Here is a 19,714-nt window from a genome sequence, read left to right on the forward strand (position 1 = left end):
TTCTTGTTTGTGAAACACCATGTACTAGCCTTCAAATATTTATTAAGGTAAAAGATCGGAGGCCAGAGAGATGGCTCAGTGGTTAAGAGCACTGTGTGTGCTTCTCCTGCAGAGAAGCAGAGGTCAGTTCCCAGCATCCTCGATGGGCAGCCCCGTTACTTCAGTTCTGGGAGAGCACACCTGCACACACCCACACGCAGACATGAACACATACATGTACACGCAATGAAAACAGATAAATTCATTAACACCTTTAAAATAAAAGAGCAGTGGAAACCAACCCAATGTTCAGTCTCTGTGTTTGCCATATTTAAAAATAACAGCATTTGCCAAAGGCTTCATTTGAATGGAAAATACTGCTTCAGAGACTAGTCCATAATTGGTCTTTTAAAGAATCTTTACTCAAAAACCATCCAGTGTCCTTAATTCTGGGGAGACTAATATAAGAAAGTGATGTCTCTGTTTCTATCATTGTTATGCATCAGCTCAAGGTGGGAGCCAGTGTTTGCCAGTATTTGCTGAGTGAAGGTAATGGGTTTGTTTCTGTTTTAGTAATCTCTTCATCTCCCCTCGCCCTGTACTTGCTGGGAGTGGTGGTGAACTCCTTTAATCCCCTACCTGGAGGAAGAGGCAGGCAGATCTCTCTGAAGTCCTTTTAAGGACAGCGCAGTTCTTCAGTGAACCAAATTAGCAGGCTCACCTGGGATTCAAAACCTGTTTCCCTTCCAGATGAACTGTGACACAAACCCCTTGGAAGCTGGGCTGGAATATTTCGTGAAGCTGAATAAGGTATGTTTACGTTCCCCAGGGTGTATGAAATGAATGTGAAGGTGATGGCAGTGTTTTACGACAGAGCCACGCTTTCTTTAAAACTTAGCCAAGTGTGACTACAGAAGAAACGAGTTGAATATAAATACTAAACATGGCTTGATGCTCCGTGTGAATTATCCGCCGTAATTTGATCAGCTTCACTGTGGAAGAGCCTGGAGACGTAAGGCAGCAGAACTCAACTTCTTTAAGGGTTAAGACTTAAAACCCAAGGCGCTGGAGAGATGGCTCAGTGGTTAAAAGCACTGACTGCATTTTTCAGAGAACCTGGGTTCAAGTCCCAGCACCCACGTGGCACCTCACAATTATCTGTAATCCCAGTTCCAGGGCATCCCACACCCTCACACAGACATGCATGCAGGCAAAGCACCGATGCACATAAAATTTTTTAAAAATAGTTAAAAGAAGACTAAAACCCAAGGTGAAAGTTAGTAAAAATCACAAGATGATTAACAGATTTCAACAGGCATCTTTATAGAAATTGTGCTGCATGTATGTTGTGTGTGTATCAGCCACCCCTGGTGGCTGGTGAGGTTGCGCGTCAGCTAAGCAAGCAGTAAGGACATTGACTTTCCCTGGATGCTTAAAGGATAGAAGAGCCTCGCCACATTGGGTTAAGCAGGGGTTTATGATTCAGTTTTGCGTCTAATGATAACATCTAAATGTAAACACAAGATGTGTTTCCAACGTGCCCAGTACCAAGTGTGTATTTACTGAGGAGGCCAACACAGGTCCAGAGAACTATTATTCACATCGATATGCCAAAGGGACACTCTACATCAGTGGTCCTCAGCCCACCAGGCTCAGTCTCATCTGTAAACTTGTTAGAAATGTCAATTCTCAGGTCCAACCCTAGACTCACTAAAAGCAGAATTTCGGGGAGCCTGGACAACAAAGCTGTGTTTTAATAAACCCTACGGGGGTTCCTAAGAGTCGAGAAACCCCACCGGTGCTGCATAACTACTGTGGAAACTTATATCATTGGAGGCCATTTCTTTGTGGCCCTGCCCGTTGGAGCCAGCCCTACACATGGAAATAAGGTCATGCCACTGAGCAGTGCTTCAGAGCTTCAGAGTCACATGAAAGAATGTAAAAGGACTTGCCTAAGTAGGTGATGGTGGCAAGGTTAGGAGGAACAGCTGCTGTCAGGCTACTGGTTAGGATTCTCCAAATACACCGCCATGTTTCTGAGCTCTAGGCTGGTTTCCTCTCCCGTGGGAATATGTGAGCTTGTGTCTATAAATCGGGCTATGGGAACTTTTTTAATGCTTGGCATCAGCTCCCAAATTCCCAGCTGAAGTATTAACAGGAAATGTGTGTACTTGTTGTGCTTGACTTCGGGGGGCAAGGACCCCATTTAAAGAATTCTTAAAGGAATCCATCTTTCCTGTGCATTTTCCCTGGCTTTTATTTTTATGATGTGCCATCTGTCTCTAGATGAGGGAAAGCAGGTGCTTGGAATTTGAGCAGCTCCTAGCAGCAGATTGCTCCTTGTGGTGACAGAAGTCTGAATTTGACTGTTTAAAATAAAGATAAAAATGTCTGACTCCTCCAAGCACCTAGCTCTCTGCTGCCGGCCCCAGGAGGGATCGGTTCTTCGGCTTCTGTGTTCTGGATATTACTGTGGGAAGGAGGTCTCAGTGAGTGATGTCTTCATACGGAAATGGATGCTTTAAGATGTTCTTTATGACGATCAGCAGGTGCACATGTGAATTTATTAGATCTTTTAAATGATATAATCAAATAACCGAAACTGAGCTCCAAAGCAAATTGTTTAAAAGATGCTAATTTTGACTGAGGACATGTTTTTGGATGCTGAATTGTTGGTTCTTATTCAGGTGTCAAAGAGTTAGTTCTTGATGACTGTGTTGGATAAATAGAGAGCCCAAGGACTTGGCCCTACCTACCTACCTAGGCTGGGTCTTTTCCACCATGGGATGAAGTCAGATGGTTGCTATCAACCTCACAGGAGAGAAGATACTGCTAATTTCTCAGACAAGAGACTAGATTCGATTGACAGTTGTGACACCCTGCTGGTGGTGTCACAACTTTGTCATAGCTTTGCAATCTATGATGAGAGACAGCTTCCTGGAAATAAATACTGTAACCTAAGCTATATAACTTGAGAAGTCAAGTCCTGTGCCTATGAGCCAAAACTGTTACTCAGACATTTAACGTACAGAAAGATGTCCCTTTCAAAGCCTGTTGGACGGTGTTCTATAAGATTTAAAAGGACAGTAATTACCAAAACCCACGTTGCTTTGGAAAATAGATGCCAGGCAGAAGCAGAGGAGAATACAGGGTAATATTTGGTTTTGATAGTGAAAAAAAAATGATAACAACTTTAGAATTTTATTGAAACCATTTCTTCCCTTTCTTTATCCCCAAAGTTAATAATTAGAATCTTTCCCTAAATCCTTAAATGCTCAACACGTGACAGCAGCCATAGTGAGAAGATATGGAGAGGTAGCTGTCAGAGTGGGGAGGGGTTAGGTGGGATGGGACTTGGCATTCCCTCTGCCTTTGAGGGTGGGAGCAAGTCACAGGGAGGTGACACCACCTGAGGAAGAGCATCCCTTTAGGCCAAGTCTGAAGTTGAGTGTGACACCTCGTCACCTGTCACTTTCGACCACAGTCCTCTTTCCTATGGGCTTAGTGGTCCTGACACTCTACCCTGGAACTCCATAGACTGTCTTATAAATCGAGACACACACACACACACACACACACACACACACACACACACACACACACATGCACAGCATGGTTGTATGCCCATTTTCAGGAGGAGCATGAGGGAGAAGAGCAGTCACCAGCATTGTTAAAGTGAACCATGTTCTTGTCAAAACTGCTGAGGAGGTAGAAAGGAAGAAATGAAAAACAAGAATCTTCCATTACCAGCTCAGCTCCTTCTCGGGCACTGGCGATTGTGAAAGACACAACACATGCACTCACACACATATACACACCACTCAGGATACACTTTTACACTCATAGACAAACACACAGAGACACACAGTCATAGAGGTCACTGTGATCATCAATCAGTGTTCAGTGTGTGTGGGTCATTGATGTGGTCAGCTGTTGCAGTCACTACTTTTGTGGTCACTGTGGTGATCAATCATAGCAGTCACTGTCATGTCCACAGGCACACTTATACATATGTACATACACAGGCACTCACGCACACACATGCATACACGTTCAATGGACACATTCACATGCAAATACATTCACACACACATACACATTCAAAAATGCATGCACACACAAACACTTATTAAATATGCATATACATGATCACACTCTCACATGCACACACACTCACATAAACATTCGTATCACAACACACAAGTGTATACATGTATATTCACATGCACACACAGTCACACACATACATATACACACTCAGACACATATTCACATACACACACTTGCACACACCTGCATATATACATGCACATATGTGTAGACACTCATGCATATGCACACATGCTCACGTATATGCACACACATGCACACTCTCACATGCATACACAATTCACACAAGCACACACACATATTCATTTCTCAGACATTTATTAAATACCATTTCTGCATCTTACTGAGCCCCTGGTTAAAGATACACTTCTGATGCCTCTCCACACTCAAGGAGCTTGGGTTTTTCAGGAAGGAAGGCTGTAGGATGGGTTCTTAACCTGGATTCTAAAAATACCATTCTGCATGGGGAGGGGCTGCAACGGCCCACAGCACTGCCACCTTGTGGAAGTCAGCAGTAGCACCCCAAAAGGAAGAATTTCAAACCAGCAAAAAAACGGGTCAACATAATCAAAAATTTGCTTTTAAAATTTTAACTAAACTACTAGCAAAATAGGTCTTACCCTTGTTATTAATGGTATTTTGATTTATTCCAAAAGAAGTTTATGTGGGAGGAAATTAGCAGGCATTGGTTGTCACTGGAATTGGAACAATGTATTATTCTCACCAGGAGCAGTGGGGAAGCAGCTGCTTTCTGGTGCTAGAGACAGTCACGAAATTTTCCTTCACAGTTACTGAATCTTTGTTCATTTCTAGAGCCAGAGAGAGTTAGCTGCTGAGAGGAGCATTCTTAGATAGAGCATATTTTTTTTTCTTATACATCTATTCTTCCCCTTCCTGTCTTGATTTTCTTGCCATAGAAACAGAATAAAACATGACATATATTGACCACAAGTTAGAAGACAATGCTGATTCCAGATGCCAGCAATAGAGAAATGTAAAACACTTAACAGGAGGCAGACAATAGCCTATAGATTCAGTAAGACCTAGCTACATTGACTCTTTGAGACAGGGTCTTACAGATCCCAACTGGCCTCATACTGACCTAGAGCTCGAACCTCGGTACTAATGGCTCCACCTTCTAGTGTGGAGATTGCAGGCATGTGCTATCATGGGAGCAAACCAAGGGCTTTGTGCAGGCTGGGCAAGCACTTTACAGCTGAGCTACACCCGAGCCTGACATTAGCTGGTATTAAAATACCAAAGAGGCAGAAAACAGGTCAGGGCAGCAAATTAGAGAACAAGTCTTAATAGGTGACGATGCCGTTGGTAGTGTCTAACACAAGGAGACTTGAGGTACTAGGAGTCAAGAAAGCTGGCAATTTTCACTAATGGTCAACCTTGACACCGTGGGCCTTGATTCTCCTACGTAATATAGTGACTTACAAAAAGAGATCCCAAGGCCCCCTCTCCATCCTATGTGAATTAACATGAGTCTCGGGCAGGCCCTAGTGGTACACATTTGTAATCCCAGCTTCTTGCAAGCTTGAGACTGGGGGAGGGGCGTCTCAAGTTTAAGCCCTGCCTGAGCTACAGGACGACTGCAATGCCACCCTGGCGATGCAGTGAGACCCTGACTCAAAATTAAAAAGTGAAAAGAGGGTTGAGGCAGGAGGATTTCTGTGAGTTGAAGTCCACTCTGGGCTGCATAGAAGCAGGCTAAAAGCACTTGAAGCGCGAGCATAAGGACTGATGTTTGGAATGCCAGCACCCAGGTAAGTGTGTCCAGGCACTGGGCAGAAAGGAAGGGTGCAGGAGGAGCCAGGTTCACTGAGAGGCCTCAAAAATGAAGATGGGTGTGTCTTAGCTGGGGTTGCTACTGCTGCAACAAAACACCAAGAACAAAAGCAAGTTGGGGAGGAAAGGGTTTGTTTGGCTTACCCTTCCACATCACTGTTCATCATTGAAGGAAGTCAGGACAGGAACTCAACCACGGCAGGAACCTGGAGGCAGAAGCTGATGCTGAGGCCATGGAGGGGGGGAGGGCGGGGCAAGCAAGCTCACTAGCTTGCTCCTCACAGCTTGCTTAGTCTGCCTTCTTATTGAACCCGGGACCATCAGCCCAGGGATGGTACCACCCCATCAGTCACTAAGAAAATGTCTTACAGCTGGATCTTGTGGAGGCATTTTCTCAGCTGAGGATCCTTCTTTTCGGATAACTCCTGGCTTGAGTCGAGTTGGCATAAAACTAGCCAGCCCAGACAGGTAGAGGAAGACACCAGACATCAACCTATGGCCTCTGTGTGCACGCATGTTCACCTGGACCTGAACACATACAAACTATTACACATGTATACACCACAAACATGAGAGAGAGGGAGGGAGGAGGGGAGAGAGAGAGAGGGAAGAGGGGAGAGAGAGAGGGAAGGGGGGAGAGAGAGAGGGAAGAGGGGAGAGAGAGAGAGAAAGAGAGGGAGAGGGGAGAGAGAGAGAAGGATGAGGGGAGAGAGAGAGGAGGGGAGAGAGAGAGACAGAGAGGAGGGGAGAGACAGAGAGGAGGAGGAGAGAGAGGAGGGGGAGAGAGAGAAGAGAGAGGAGAGAGAGAGGGAGGAGGGGAGAGAGAGGGAGGAGGGGAGAGAGAGAGAGTGAGGAGGCGAGAGAGAGAGAGAGAGAGAGAGAGAGAGAGAGAGAGAGAGAGTGGGGAGGAGGAGAGAGAGGAGGAGGGGAGAGAGAGGAGGAGGGGAGAGAGAGGAGGGGAGAAAGAGAAGGGGGAAGAGAGAGGAGAGGGGGGAAGAGAGAGGAGAGGGGGGAAGAGAGAGAGGGAGGAGGGGAGAGAGAGAGGAGGGGAGAGTGAGGAGGGGAGAGAGAGAGGAGGAGAAGAGAGAGAGAGAGGAGGGGGAGAGAGAGGAGAGGGGGAAGAGAGAAGAGGGGGAAGAGAGAGAGAGAGAGAGTAAAGAAGAGGTCTAGAGATGTAACATAATGCAGAATGCTTTCCTGCATTCACAAGAATCTTGCTGTGTAGCCCAGGCTGACCTGGAATTTGCAGTCATCCTGTGTAACTGGTGTAAATCCTGCTTCTTCTCATGCATGCCGACCTGACAACGCTGCTACAGTTGGCTTTTTTTTTTTCAAGCTAACAAAAAATGCCTTTATTACAAATTTCTGCAAATTAGAAAGTACACTCCAAATTCTATTTACATTATTCCTCAGCCCTGGGCCTCACAGCTTGAGGCTTCTAAACTTCACAGAATATTTTGACTCGTTCTTTTGGTAAATTTAAGTCACTCACATAAATCCGATTGTCGCACGTCCTATCTACAATTTAAAGGTTAACAAGTTAGATTTCCCAGCACTAGAAAAAGTTTAATCTTAAAACAAAAAATAGCTTTCACATCTGCTGTGTGGCATCGTCGACAGCAAGGGCAGTGTACAATGTAAACTGTTCTAATTCTTCCCAATTTTAGCATTCTCAGAGGGATCCCATCTTTGATAATGGCAGAAAGTGCAGAGACATCTGAATGGCTCACTGTCCCCTTCAAACTCATTTCCTTCAAGCCTTTTTTTTTTTTTTTTTTTTTTTGTCTTTGCTCAGTCCGAACAGATCTTCTCATCTTTGCTATAGGGTCTTTCAGCACCGACAACTCCGGATTTTTTCAGTCTTGTTCTCCACAGGTTCGGCAATCCGCAATCCGGTTCCGAAGACTGCGCGGCGCGCTGACCGCTTGGCACCGGGGTTTAGGGTTAGCTTTTTCACGACCTTTACTAGTGTTTCTGGTTGTAGGACGTTACAGTTGACTTTCAACAATTTGAATGTAGTTATTCTGATGTGGTTGATTTGAAAACACCTGACCTGACTCAGGGCAATGTTACTCTTTTAAAGTTTTTTGTTTTTTTTTTTTTGTTTGTTTGTTTGCTTGCTTTTATTTGTTTTGTGGAGGGGAGGACACAGGCCCTCCTGGCTCCTCACAGCTTCCTTAGTCTGCCTTCTTACAGAACCCAGGACCATCAGCCCAGGGATGGAAATCAGAGGGCAGTCTGTGGAAATTACTTTTCTTCTTCTTCTACCATGTGGGTTCTAGAGATCCAACTTGGTTATCAGGCTTGGCAGCAACAATCTTTACCTGCTGAGCTACTTTGTCTGCTCCCCCCCTCAACGCCAAATTCTAAAATTAGGATCCAGATTGCTTCCCAGTGTCCTCCTGGTGAGTTGTTCTGTGGTGTTTCACGTTCTCTTTTTTTGATGTGTGCCGATAAGGATGAGGATGCTGCGTTAGTTCTTTTAAGCACAGACTGGGTGTGGTCGCACAGCTGCGCGGCAGGACTGATCGGAACGTGGCGTGTGGATCTGCAGCGTCAGAGGGAACTAGTAGGTCTGGCATGTCACCCAGATCATGACCCACATCTTTTTTCTGTTCTTTCAGAAGTGAGCATCGAGTGCTCTTTTCCCTGGGGAAGGTAGGGATGGAGATGAGGGTCTCACACCTACAAGACAGCATTCTACCACTGAGTGACAGACAGTACAAATTTTGAGTGGGATTAAAGGCGTGCGCCACCACACCGGGCACTCGGGAATCAGAGGCAGGCGGATTTCTGAGTTTGAGGCTAGCCTGGTGTGGAAGTTAGAGGACAATTTTGGGTGTTGGTCCTCACCTTCACATTGTTGGAGGTAGGGTCTCTTATTGTCTGTCACTGTGTATGCCAGGTGAGCTGGCCAATTAGAGTCCTAGAACTCTCCTGTCTCCATCATCCATGTTGCCATAGGATTGCCATGTACATATTCCCGTGTCGGACTTCACATGAGTGAAGATTATCTGAACCTAGGTCCTCGTACTTTATCTATTGAACCATGAACTTCAGCCCCTGGGTTTACTTATTTTATATGTATAATGCTAATATATATTTGTACATGTATGTATAATACCACATGTATATATCTGCATACATAAACATGTTGTATTAATATCATATGTATATAATACTGCATGTGTATATATACATATACATATACATATACATATACATATACATATACATATACATATACATATACATATACATATACATATACATATACATATACATATACATATACATATACATATACATATACATATACATATACATATACATATGCACTGTGTGCATACCTGCTACCTTTGGCATTGAGATGAGAGGTCATCAGATCTTCTGGAACTGGAGTCACAGATGGTCATGCGTTGCCACATGGGTGCTGGAAACATAACAAGAGATTCTCTGCAAGAGAAGCAAGTACTTTTAACTGCTGAGTCCCTAGGTATTTTGTAAGAGTCATCCAACCCTATCTATGTGACCAGAGAAAACAATTTAATTTCATTTCATACCTGAGATTTCTAATTTGTAAAATGAAGTTTCCTTCTATGAGACTCAAATTCAAAAAGCCACTTGACATAGAGGTTGAAGCTATTATATTGTCTTTATGATATACTATATACATAATTGTGTCGTTTTTAATAACACCATCCTTACTCTCTTACCCATTTTCATTGCAGAGTGATAAGGGGAAATGAAAAGAAGGAGAGAGGGTAGGTCTGAGCTGAAGGATAGTTTATCATTTCCCAAACACCTGTCAGAATATACCACGCTAGCGGCTATTGAATTATCATCCTCATATATATCCAATTTCAGTTTTGAAACAAAGCCTCTGCCCTAAAGGCTCAAGTGTGCGCTTTACTAACTGCTTCAAAACTTTTAAATCTGTGGAAACTAGGGTCTCAGAATAAATTTTAAGTAATTTTAGATTGATTTTCTTTTATGTATATTATTTTTGTCAACAGCATATTGAACACAAATCATTGACATTTGAAGTACTGAAAGATTTGAAAGGTTTGATATGCATATCAAAATGAAATTATAATTGCAATGATGAAAGCGTGTCCCTTATCCTAGAGGCATAGGAATAATGGCAACCTTTGGTCATCCAAACTTCCTAATCTTTCCCACAACTCCACCCAACCCCAGGCACCTGGCTACCTGTCTTCTGTCACTATCATTCATTTCTGCATCTTTTAGAATAAACAGAATGTCTATATAAATGGAATTAAAACAGGGTCCCAGTTTCATTATGTTGCTGTGATAAAATACCTAGACAAGAAACAATTTAGAAAAGAAAAGGGATTACTTTAGCTTACGATTTCCGAGTATAGTCCACCGTGTGGGTTAGTCATGGCAGAAAGACCTAGAGTGAGCAGGTCACATCTACAGTGATGAGCAGACGATGGAATACTGCTCTCTATAAAAGACAAAAACCACAAAACAAGACAACAACAACAAACTGTCACCATGTAAGCAAGTGCAATGTGTTTCCATCTTGGTGAGAGCAGAGCCAAAGCGTGAAGGAGTGGAGAGAGCCTTGCTACTTACATCAGGCAAGAAGTTCTGAGTTCTTTCCAAAACAACACCTTTCTCAAACAAGGGTGGCCCATTGGCCAGGTTGGCTCTACACTTATTAGCTGCAGAGGACTTTGACCTCCCTACCATCCTGCTTCTACCTCCCAAGTGCTGGGATTACAGGCATGTATCACACTGCCTAGCAGCATTTCTGTACAACTGTTCCCACAAACATATGTTTTATTTTCTCTTGGATAAATACCCAAGAATGGAATTATTGAGAAAAACAGCAAGAATATGTTATGATTTTTGTTTTATTTTATTTGGACACACCATGCTCACTTGCTTGCTTGAGTGTGCTCAGTTTGATTTCTCCACTATTGTATTGTTCAGAAACCCCTGCCTGGGGAATGATACCACCCACAGTGGGCTGGCTCTTTCCACATCAATTAACTTTATTAAGACAACCTAGACATGCCCATAGGCTGACTCAATGTAGACAATCCCCCATCAAAACCTCCTCCATGTGATTCTAAGTTGTGTCGAGTTGACAATTAAAGATGACCACCACATACGGAATGCATATTTTTGGGCATAGATCTACTCGGCATAATTTAAGCATAATTCATGTTGTCACACGTTAGGTGGGAGATGAGGTAGGTGTCTTTAGTGGCAAACTCCTACTTTATTGTAACTTCAAACTGCCCTTTCCTTTATTTTCAGCCAAAACTTGAAAACTAAGCATTCTCAGAGCATCCTTGTCCACCATTTTAACCTTTAAATATAAGATCATATCCTCGAGGTTTAAAACATCCAAAAATGTGTCTACTACCTTCAATTATGACTTACAACTGAGCCTGCTCAGCAGTGGGTGAACCCCTACATGAGTGTGTGTACGCTTCCTTGTTTGAGAAGAGTGTTGCTTTGGAAAGAACTCAGTGCTTTACTTACCTGATGTAGGCTCTGTCCACTCCTTCATGCTTTGGTGTTACACTCACTAAGATGCAAACACATCGGATTTGCTTATATAACAACAGTTTAGTTCTTCTGATACAAAGCAGTATTCCATCTTCTGTACTGCAACTTGTTTAAATACTGATTTGTTGTTGAACATTTGTGTTGCTTCAGTTTTAGGCCATCACAAATAAAACTGCTATGAACATTTTTTTTAAAAATCATCTGTTTAGCTGGGCGTGGTGGCGCACGCCTTTAATCCCAGCACTCGGGAGGCAGAGGCAGGCGGATTTCTGAGTTCGAGGCCAGCCTGGTCTACAAAGTGAGTGCCAGGACAGCCAGGGCTACACAGAGAAACCCTGTCTCGAAAAACCAAAAAAAAAAAAAAAATCATCTGTTTAGAAACAGTGTGTTTCATATTGGCCTAGCTGCAAAAACTTTGCTCTCTCCACCATCCTGACTCCACCTTCCAAGTGCTGGGCTTATAAGCATGTATCACAGTGCCTGGCAGCATTTCTGTACAACCAATTCTATGAACACATACTTTATTTTCTCTTGGGTAAAACCTAGGAGTGGAATTTTTGAGTAAAACAGCAAGGATATGTTATAACTTTTATTCTTATATGTACGAGTATTGGGCTGTATGTATATATATATGTGTGTGTGTGTGTGTGTGTGTGTGTGTGTGTGTATGTATGTATTATGTATGTGTGTATTATATACGTATGTATGTGTGTATATATGCACCATGTGCATTCAGTGCCCATGGAGGCCAGAAGAGAGTGTCAGAGTCCTTGTAATTGCTATGTGGGTGCTAGGAATTGAACCCCAGTCCTCTGGAAGAACAGCCAGTGCTCTTAATTGCTGGGCCTTCTCTCCCTCTTCTCTCTCTATGTCAATGTTTTAAGATGCTGATTTTTACAAAGTATATATTTTTTATTTTACATTTCTAAAAACAGCATGTAGAAATTTCACTTTCTCTACAACCTTATCTGATGTCTATTTCTGGTCAGTCTCTTTAGTTAGAGCCATTCGGTGAGATGCAGACTGTGGCTGTAGCTTGTTTTCTTTATGGCTAATGATACTGAATACTGTTTTTATGTGCTTGTCTACTGGTTCTGTCTTCTTTGGTAAATGTCTGGTCAGGTCTCTTACCCATTTTCAGTGGGGTTTGTCTTTCTTATTGTTGAGTTTTTCAAGTTCCTTAAATATTCAACATATAAGGTTGTTGGTTTTTTTTGGGGGGGGTTGTTTGTTTGGATGGTTTTTTTTTTTTTTTTTTTTTTTTTTTTGTGACAGGGTTTCTCTGTGTAGCCCTGGCTGTCCTGGAACTCACTCTGTAGACCAGGCTGGCCTCCAACTCAGGTATCTACCTGCCTCTGCCTCCCAAGTGCTGGGATTAAAGGCGTGCACTACCACTGCCTGGCTAACATTTTATTTTTAATCAAGTACACACCTTTTAAATATTTTTGCAATCTGTTTCTTATTATTTAATTTTTGAATTGTGTCTTTCAAAGAGTTTTTAATTTATGAAATCAAAGTCTTTATCAGTTGATCTTTAACATGGTTCATCTTAATTGATTCTTCAGTTGATTAAAGGGGAGGGCATGCATGTCCTTGAAGGCAAGAGGACAACTTGCTGGAGTTGGTTCTCTCCTTCCTTCCACCATGGGGCTCCTGGGGGTTACTCTCAGATCTTGGGCTTGTCAGCAAGTGCCTTTACACCCTGCACCCCGTCACTACCCTCACCTGCTCTTCTGTGCGTAATGCTTTTAGTTTGTATCCAAGAACTGTTGCTTAACCCAAAGTCTTAGAGACAGTTGTCTATGGGTTTTTTTTTTTGTTTGTTTGTTTTTTTTTGTTTGTTTTTTCAAGACAGGGTTTCTCTGTATAGCCTTGGCTGTCCTGGAATGAAACTATGTTTTCTTCTAGAAACTGTAAACATTTAAAAAACTTTAACTTAAATAAGTTATTTTGAAACAAGGTTTGAAACCACCTTCCTATATTTAGGTCTATGATCTACTTTTGGTTGATTTTTATATCATTTGTAAGGTGTGGATTAAGTTTGTTTGCATGTGACTCCCTGGTTTCCAGCAGCATTTGTTGAAAAGGCTGTACCTTGTGCGCTCACTGCCTTTGTATAAGGGTAGAACTCAGCTCTGGTCCTATTTCTGGGCTCTGTTGTGTTCCATCAAAATACTAGTGTTTCCTGATACTAATATTATAATATATATTACTATATGATAGTCAATTACTAAAGTTTAAGTCAGATTAATTTTGGCTAGTCTAGGTCCTTTGGGTTTCCCATAAATTGTAGAATCAGATTGTTGATTGATTTTTTAAACCCCTATTGGAATTTTGACTGGGAATACACTGCATTTATAGGTTAATTCAAGTCTTTTAGCACTTGAACAATGTATATGTCTATGTCCATTTAGATCATCATTAATTTCTGTTAGAAATATCTTGTAGACTCCAGTATGCTGCCCATGATATCAGGACCCGAGGTTCAATTCCTAGCTCCTACATAAAAAGCCAGGCGTGGCTGTGTGCACATGTAATCCAATACTGGGTAGGCAGAAACATGAGATCTTGGGGGCTTGATGGCCAGATGTTCTATTCAGTGAGTTTCAGATTCAGTGAGAAACTTTGTCTCCAAACACAAGGTGGCAAAAAATAGAGGAAGATAGCCACTACCAATTTCTCATTTTCACTGTACATATACATACATGTGTACCCTCTACAAGAGTGCATACATCCACACATATGTACACACACATACACTCCATACACATACACATGCAAGTGCATCCTCTACAAGAATGCACACACTATACACTTATACACACACACATATTCAACTCATAGACACGTACATGTGCACCTTCTATAAGAGTGCACAAACCTGCATACATATACCCACACACACTCTCCATATATCTACATGCGCTTGCACCCTCTACAAGAACACACATACTCACATATCTGTATACATACATATATGCATGTGCACCCCCACAAGAACACACACATACTTCTGTACACATATACACACATACAAACACACACACACACACACACACACACACTTGAGTAAAAGAGATCTATCAATTTTTGTGCCTTTCAACCTTACTAACCCTACACAGTAGTTCCAGTAGATTTTTTCGTAGGTTTCATCAGACTTTTGACACAGATAACCACGTCATATACAAATACAGCTTCTCTTTATTTCTTCTGAAATCTTGTTTCTTTTCCTTACCTTACTGCACTGCTTACATCCCCCCTTGGCTGAGCCTTCGACAACATTGGATGGAAGTGGTAATGACAAATGCCTTCCCTTGCTCTTGCCCTTGTGTAGAAACCATCCATTTTCCATCACTGGGGACAGTGTGCACTGTAGCTTTTCCACAACTGTGTTGTCTCAGGTTGAACACATCCCTTCTGTTCCTGGTACTTTTAATTGGGAGTAGATATTAGTTTTATCAAAGGGTTTTTCCACATTCAAGCAGCTAATTTTTTAAAACTTGTTATTGTTTGAATTATATTTTATTTTCTAAGGTAAAGCCTTTTCACTTTAGGAATAAAATTAACTTTGTGATTACAACTGATCTTTTAAAGATATTGCCAGGTTGTATTGGATCATTTCTAAAGTAAGTTATGAAGTTCAAAGTAAATTTCACAGATGTGATCTCTTTGTAGGGCTTGAGCATTTGAAAGTATTTTACTTGTTCAAAAAAAAATAAGCTTATTCTATTTATTTCTCTTGAACAGAATGGTATACTTCAATACAGCTAAACTCTGTAGCAGAATTTAACACTCTGCTACAAAGAGCCTATTGAAGATGTGCTTGGCTGTATAGGAAAAAAACAAAACAAAACAAAAAACCCCAAAACAATAAAAAAACAAAACCCAGCTCACCTGGGCTGAAGCCTGGGCTCTGTTGCTCAATCTCTCTGTTACTGCAGGAACACTTCCAGCCTTCGCTGACCTTGAGGTTCTTGTAAGACAACAAGACACGTGCTGCTGAAGGCTCCTGTGGTTCTAACCCTGGGTAGGAAATAAGTAAGGCTGCGGTTTGTCTTGATGGGGTGAAGGCTAAGTCAACCCTTTTCCCAAATGAGCAACTCAAAGAATACTCTCTCAGCATCTGAGTCACCCAGATGCACAGATAGCTAGACAGCTGTCCAAAGGATGTCTCAGGCCAGCAATGGCCACATGCTTCACATGCTCAGGCCAGCAATGGCCACATGCTTCACGAGGAGGCTTCCCCCAGGCTGCCTTCGGCAATGCTCTGGGCCCATTTTAAGTGAGCAGCTTTGCAAGTGTGCATGAGGGACAGTGGCAGGAATATGCCACCTGGATTCTCATTTCCATTCTGTCCCTTGGAGAAGCTGGTAGCCAGCAGGCGTCTCCACCACGGCCTAGAAGCCCGAAGAACACAGAACAGGATTGAGGTGCCCATGCCTGGTGCCTGGGGGTCCTGGCTGTGGGAGGTGGAACTTATTTCTATCTTGAAAGCTTTTAATATTTGAGTTTAAAGAACATGAGCCAAACACTTAAGTCAAACTAATGATGACCTTGAATTTTCTGATGGCATTTTACTCCATATAAATGGAAAAGAAAGGCCAGAACTTTGCCCTTATTCTCTCCTCTGGTCTATGGAGGGTCCCTCTCCCAACTCTATATCTGACTCTTACTCCACTGCAACTGTCAGACTTGACTATTTGTGTCTTCAAGCACTTGATTGCCCCAAGAATCACTCCCCTAAAAATACTAGTTTAATTGATTTCATTTACATTAGCATTCAGGCAGCATGTATGCCATTGACAGGGCTTATAGAGGACAAATAATTATCTCTTGCTTAACACTTACTTTATATAAGTGTGGATGTCATATTTAGTATGTATTACAGGTGGCTGCCTTAATGACCTTTATTGATGTTTAATACACTAAAAAAAAATGTCAAGACCATTTTTAAACTGAAGTCCCAGTGCCCCAGAAATCTGTACATTTCTCAAACATATCAACTGCTAATTATATAGGTAATCATCAATAGCTTATTAAACAGATATATTTCTGTTTGTGGGTCATTCTACAGTACCACTTCTAGTTACAGCATAGCCTTCAGACACATTTCTTCTCATTTATAATTGATTAGTAAGTAGCAAAGTAAAATCTATCATTTTGGGAGACAAGCCAAATAAAACAGGTAAAATCTCATGATAGTGCTTTAAGTCTTCCCAAGTTGGGAGTCCAGCTAGATTGGAAAGGGGTGTGTGAAGGGGCAGGGCCTGGCTTTGCTCAGTGCCCTGGGTGTACTAGTTACTTCACCCATTGCCGTGACAAAATGCCAGATAGGCTCAGGGTTTCAGAGGGCTCAGCTCGTACATTTGCATATAACATCATGGAGGTAGGGACACATGGGCGAGGAGTTTCTCCAACTCACAGCCAACAGGATGCAGAGTAGAACTGGAGTTAGAAGACAACACTAAGACAAGATGTGAGCCCCTAGAACATTCTATCAGCCATGCCTTCCAGGGACAAAATCTACAGATGGTGGTGTGTGTCACCATGCAGCTGAGCCTCAAGTTATTTTCCTGTGAACTGATGTACCCCTGTGGTACTACCTCAGGGTTGCTATGAGGATGGCTGAGTTTATGAATACAAGCTGTCAGACACAGAGCCGGTGCCTAACAGTCCATGGATGTTACTTACCAAGAATTAGTCTTTTCTGAATTATTAGTGTTACTTTGTCACTGGAAATTTTGGGGAGTTCCACCAGGGGAGCCATCTGTTATCAAGGAAATTGGCACCACTTTCAGGGTTCTTAGTCTAGTTAATAATAGAATTAAAGAATAGATGCAGAAGAAAGCTCAAGGACCATTTTCTTAGAGTTTAAAAGAAAGTTTAGGTAGCAAGGTAACTATCTATAAATCTCAGTGCTTCCCAGAGGAGGGAGTTGGAGAAGAGGCAGAGACACAGCTGAGCCTTTTATAGGCAGCCATGTCGAGGAAGCAGAAGGTTAGGGGGTGGGTTGGGGCTGAGGTAGGAGAATAATAACATACAAAGAAAGGAGAAGAGTCCAGAGTGTCCAGAAAAGCCTGCCCAAGCTTTGTCAAATGTCTGGGGGAAAGGACAAAGATAAAAAGGAGAAAAGGAAAAAGTTATTCTTCTATGAATAATTCAGAATAGTGGGCAGATGTTCCCCAGACCCATGGCCGCAGCTGCAGATTTAACTTCACCAGTGACAGGATTTCTAGGTAGGAAAAATATATTACCTCAAAGGGATAATTATTCCACCCGTCTCATTAACAGGGCTTGCTTAATATATAACTCACCCTCCCTTAGCCATGGTCTCTTAGCTAAGGAATTGACCAGCAAAATATACTTCTTGTTACATTTTCATCCTGACCCCAGAAATATCTTTCTTTTAAATGGCCTTATCTGGGCTACTGTAACATTCCTTCCTTTGAAAAGGTAGCCACACAGTCATTTAGGGATGGCTGGAGAGTTAATTAGTTAATGCTACATAATTGATAGTTAAGAGCACGTAGTTGTCTTGCTGAGGACCAGTTTTGTACCCAGTACCCACATCAGGTGGCTCACATATCATCACTGCTATCTCCAGCCCCAGGGGATCTGGACGCCTTGGGCACCTGAACTCACATGTATACATACCCTTTCCCCTTGCAACACTTATGCATATACATACTTAAATATAAGATAAACCTGTAAGCATATACAATCACTTAGGAGATGTACTGTAACTGGGGAACAGATATACTTTTTTTTAAAACCAGGAAAACCTAGAGATCCAGTTTTAAAGTGGTTCCTCAGAAGGGATGAAAACACCCTCACCTACAGTCTCCAGACAGGATGTGCACTTAGGGCAGATAAGAAATGGGGGTTCCCTTTTTGCATTCTTGGCTGGGACCAGGTTCATTCCTGGACGCGCCTCTAAAAGCAGTTGGGTGTTTGTTTGTTTGTTTGTTTGTTTGTTTGTTTTTATTCAGATTAAGTTTCTGCCCATACTTTTTTTGCTTGTTTACCCTTTGATGGCACGCACAATGCTTCTCCTTTGCCCGGGGTACAATTGTGAATTTGGCAGTTAGACTGTTGTCCAGCGTCCCATCTCATCCTGTCAGTAGCTCTCATGCACTGATCTTGTTTCTAAAAGCTGTGGTCATGGTCAGTTCCTAGGACCTTTACAGGGGAAGAATAGTCATTGACTTCAGTCGCTCAGTGAAGTTGGCTCAAAGTGGGGGGCTAGAACAAGCTCTCTGTTCTTTTAATGTTTGTTTTTCTATGTCACCCCCAAATATCCCCCTAATTCTAGTTATCTCTCCCAGTACTCTCCCCACCCTACCCCCCTGCTTGATCCTTCTTATGCCCACCCTCCCAGACACCATTCCACCCACAAAATCTACTCTATTTCCCATTCCCAGGGAGATTTATGCACCCATCCCCTTTGAGCCTTCCTTGTTACTTAGCCTCTCTGGGTCTGTGGATTGTCCCATGGCCATCCTTTACTTAATAGCTAGTGTCTACTTATAACTGAGCACATACCACGTGTGTCTTTCTGGGTCTGGGGTAGCTCACTCAGGATGATCTTTCCTAGCTCCACCCAGTTGTTTGCAGTCTTCATGATGTCATTGTTTTTAACAGCTGAGGGCATATGCTGAAAGGACATTTGTGCAATCGTGTTCATAGCAGCTTCATTCATAATAGCCAGAAACTGGAAACCACCTAGATGTTCCTCAACTGAAGAATGAATAAAGAGAGTTTTCTAAATGGTCTGTATTTAGCTGACCAGGTTCTTGTCTTTCAAACCCCAGCATCTGGGTTGTTGTGAAGGTCTAATCATAATGTAGATTCAAGCACCTTTGGTCAAAGTTATGATAGAACCCGCTATTCAAAACTCAGCTTCAGTAACTCCTGCTGTGAAGTGCTTTCCTGATAGGATGCTGCCTGTCCTCAGCCCCAATTGCTTACCTTCCTTGAGTGCACACCTCCATTGTAGAATTGTAGAGCGCATGTTTGCATTCTGCCTTCACACATTACTGTTGGTTATTTCTCTGTCAGTGAAATGAGCCAACTCAAGCCAGATTAGATTATATTAAATGCAGGTTTATTGGGAAGCTGCTCTCAGACAAGTTCACTGGTCCAAGGACCAAGGCTAGAGAAGTCACCAGGGAGAAAGGGAGAAGAAAGGGGGAGGGGAGGAGGAGACAAAAATGTCTGGATTATAGAGGGAAGAGTGAGCCCTCTGTGGGAAGGGCAGCCCAGCCTCTGGGCTGAAAAGTTCAGG

At 42.5% G+C, this 19,714-nt stretch overlaps 1 protein-coding gene across 1 annotated transcript in view; it reads left to right on the forward strand.

Annotated features, from left to right (window-relative positions):
• Dmgdh (dimethylglycine dehydrogenase precursor) overlaps positions 1 to 19,714 on the forward strand; it is a 78,388-nt gene that overhangs the window by 45,394 nt on the left and 13,280 nt on the right. The window contains exon 14 of the mRNA NM_028772.3: positions 730 to 789. Coding sequence (NP_083048.1) covers positions 730 to 789 — 60 coding nt within the window. The remainder of the gene's footprint in view (positions 1 to 729; positions 790 to 19,714) is intronic.

This window comes from Mus musculus, chromosome 13, assembly GCF_000001635.26.
Source record: "Mus musculus strain C57BL/6J chromosome 13, GRCm38.p6 C57BL/6J".
NCBI classification, from domain to species: domain Eukaryota; kingdom Metazoa; phylum Chordata; class Mammalia; order Rodentia; family Muridae; genus Mus; species Mus musculus.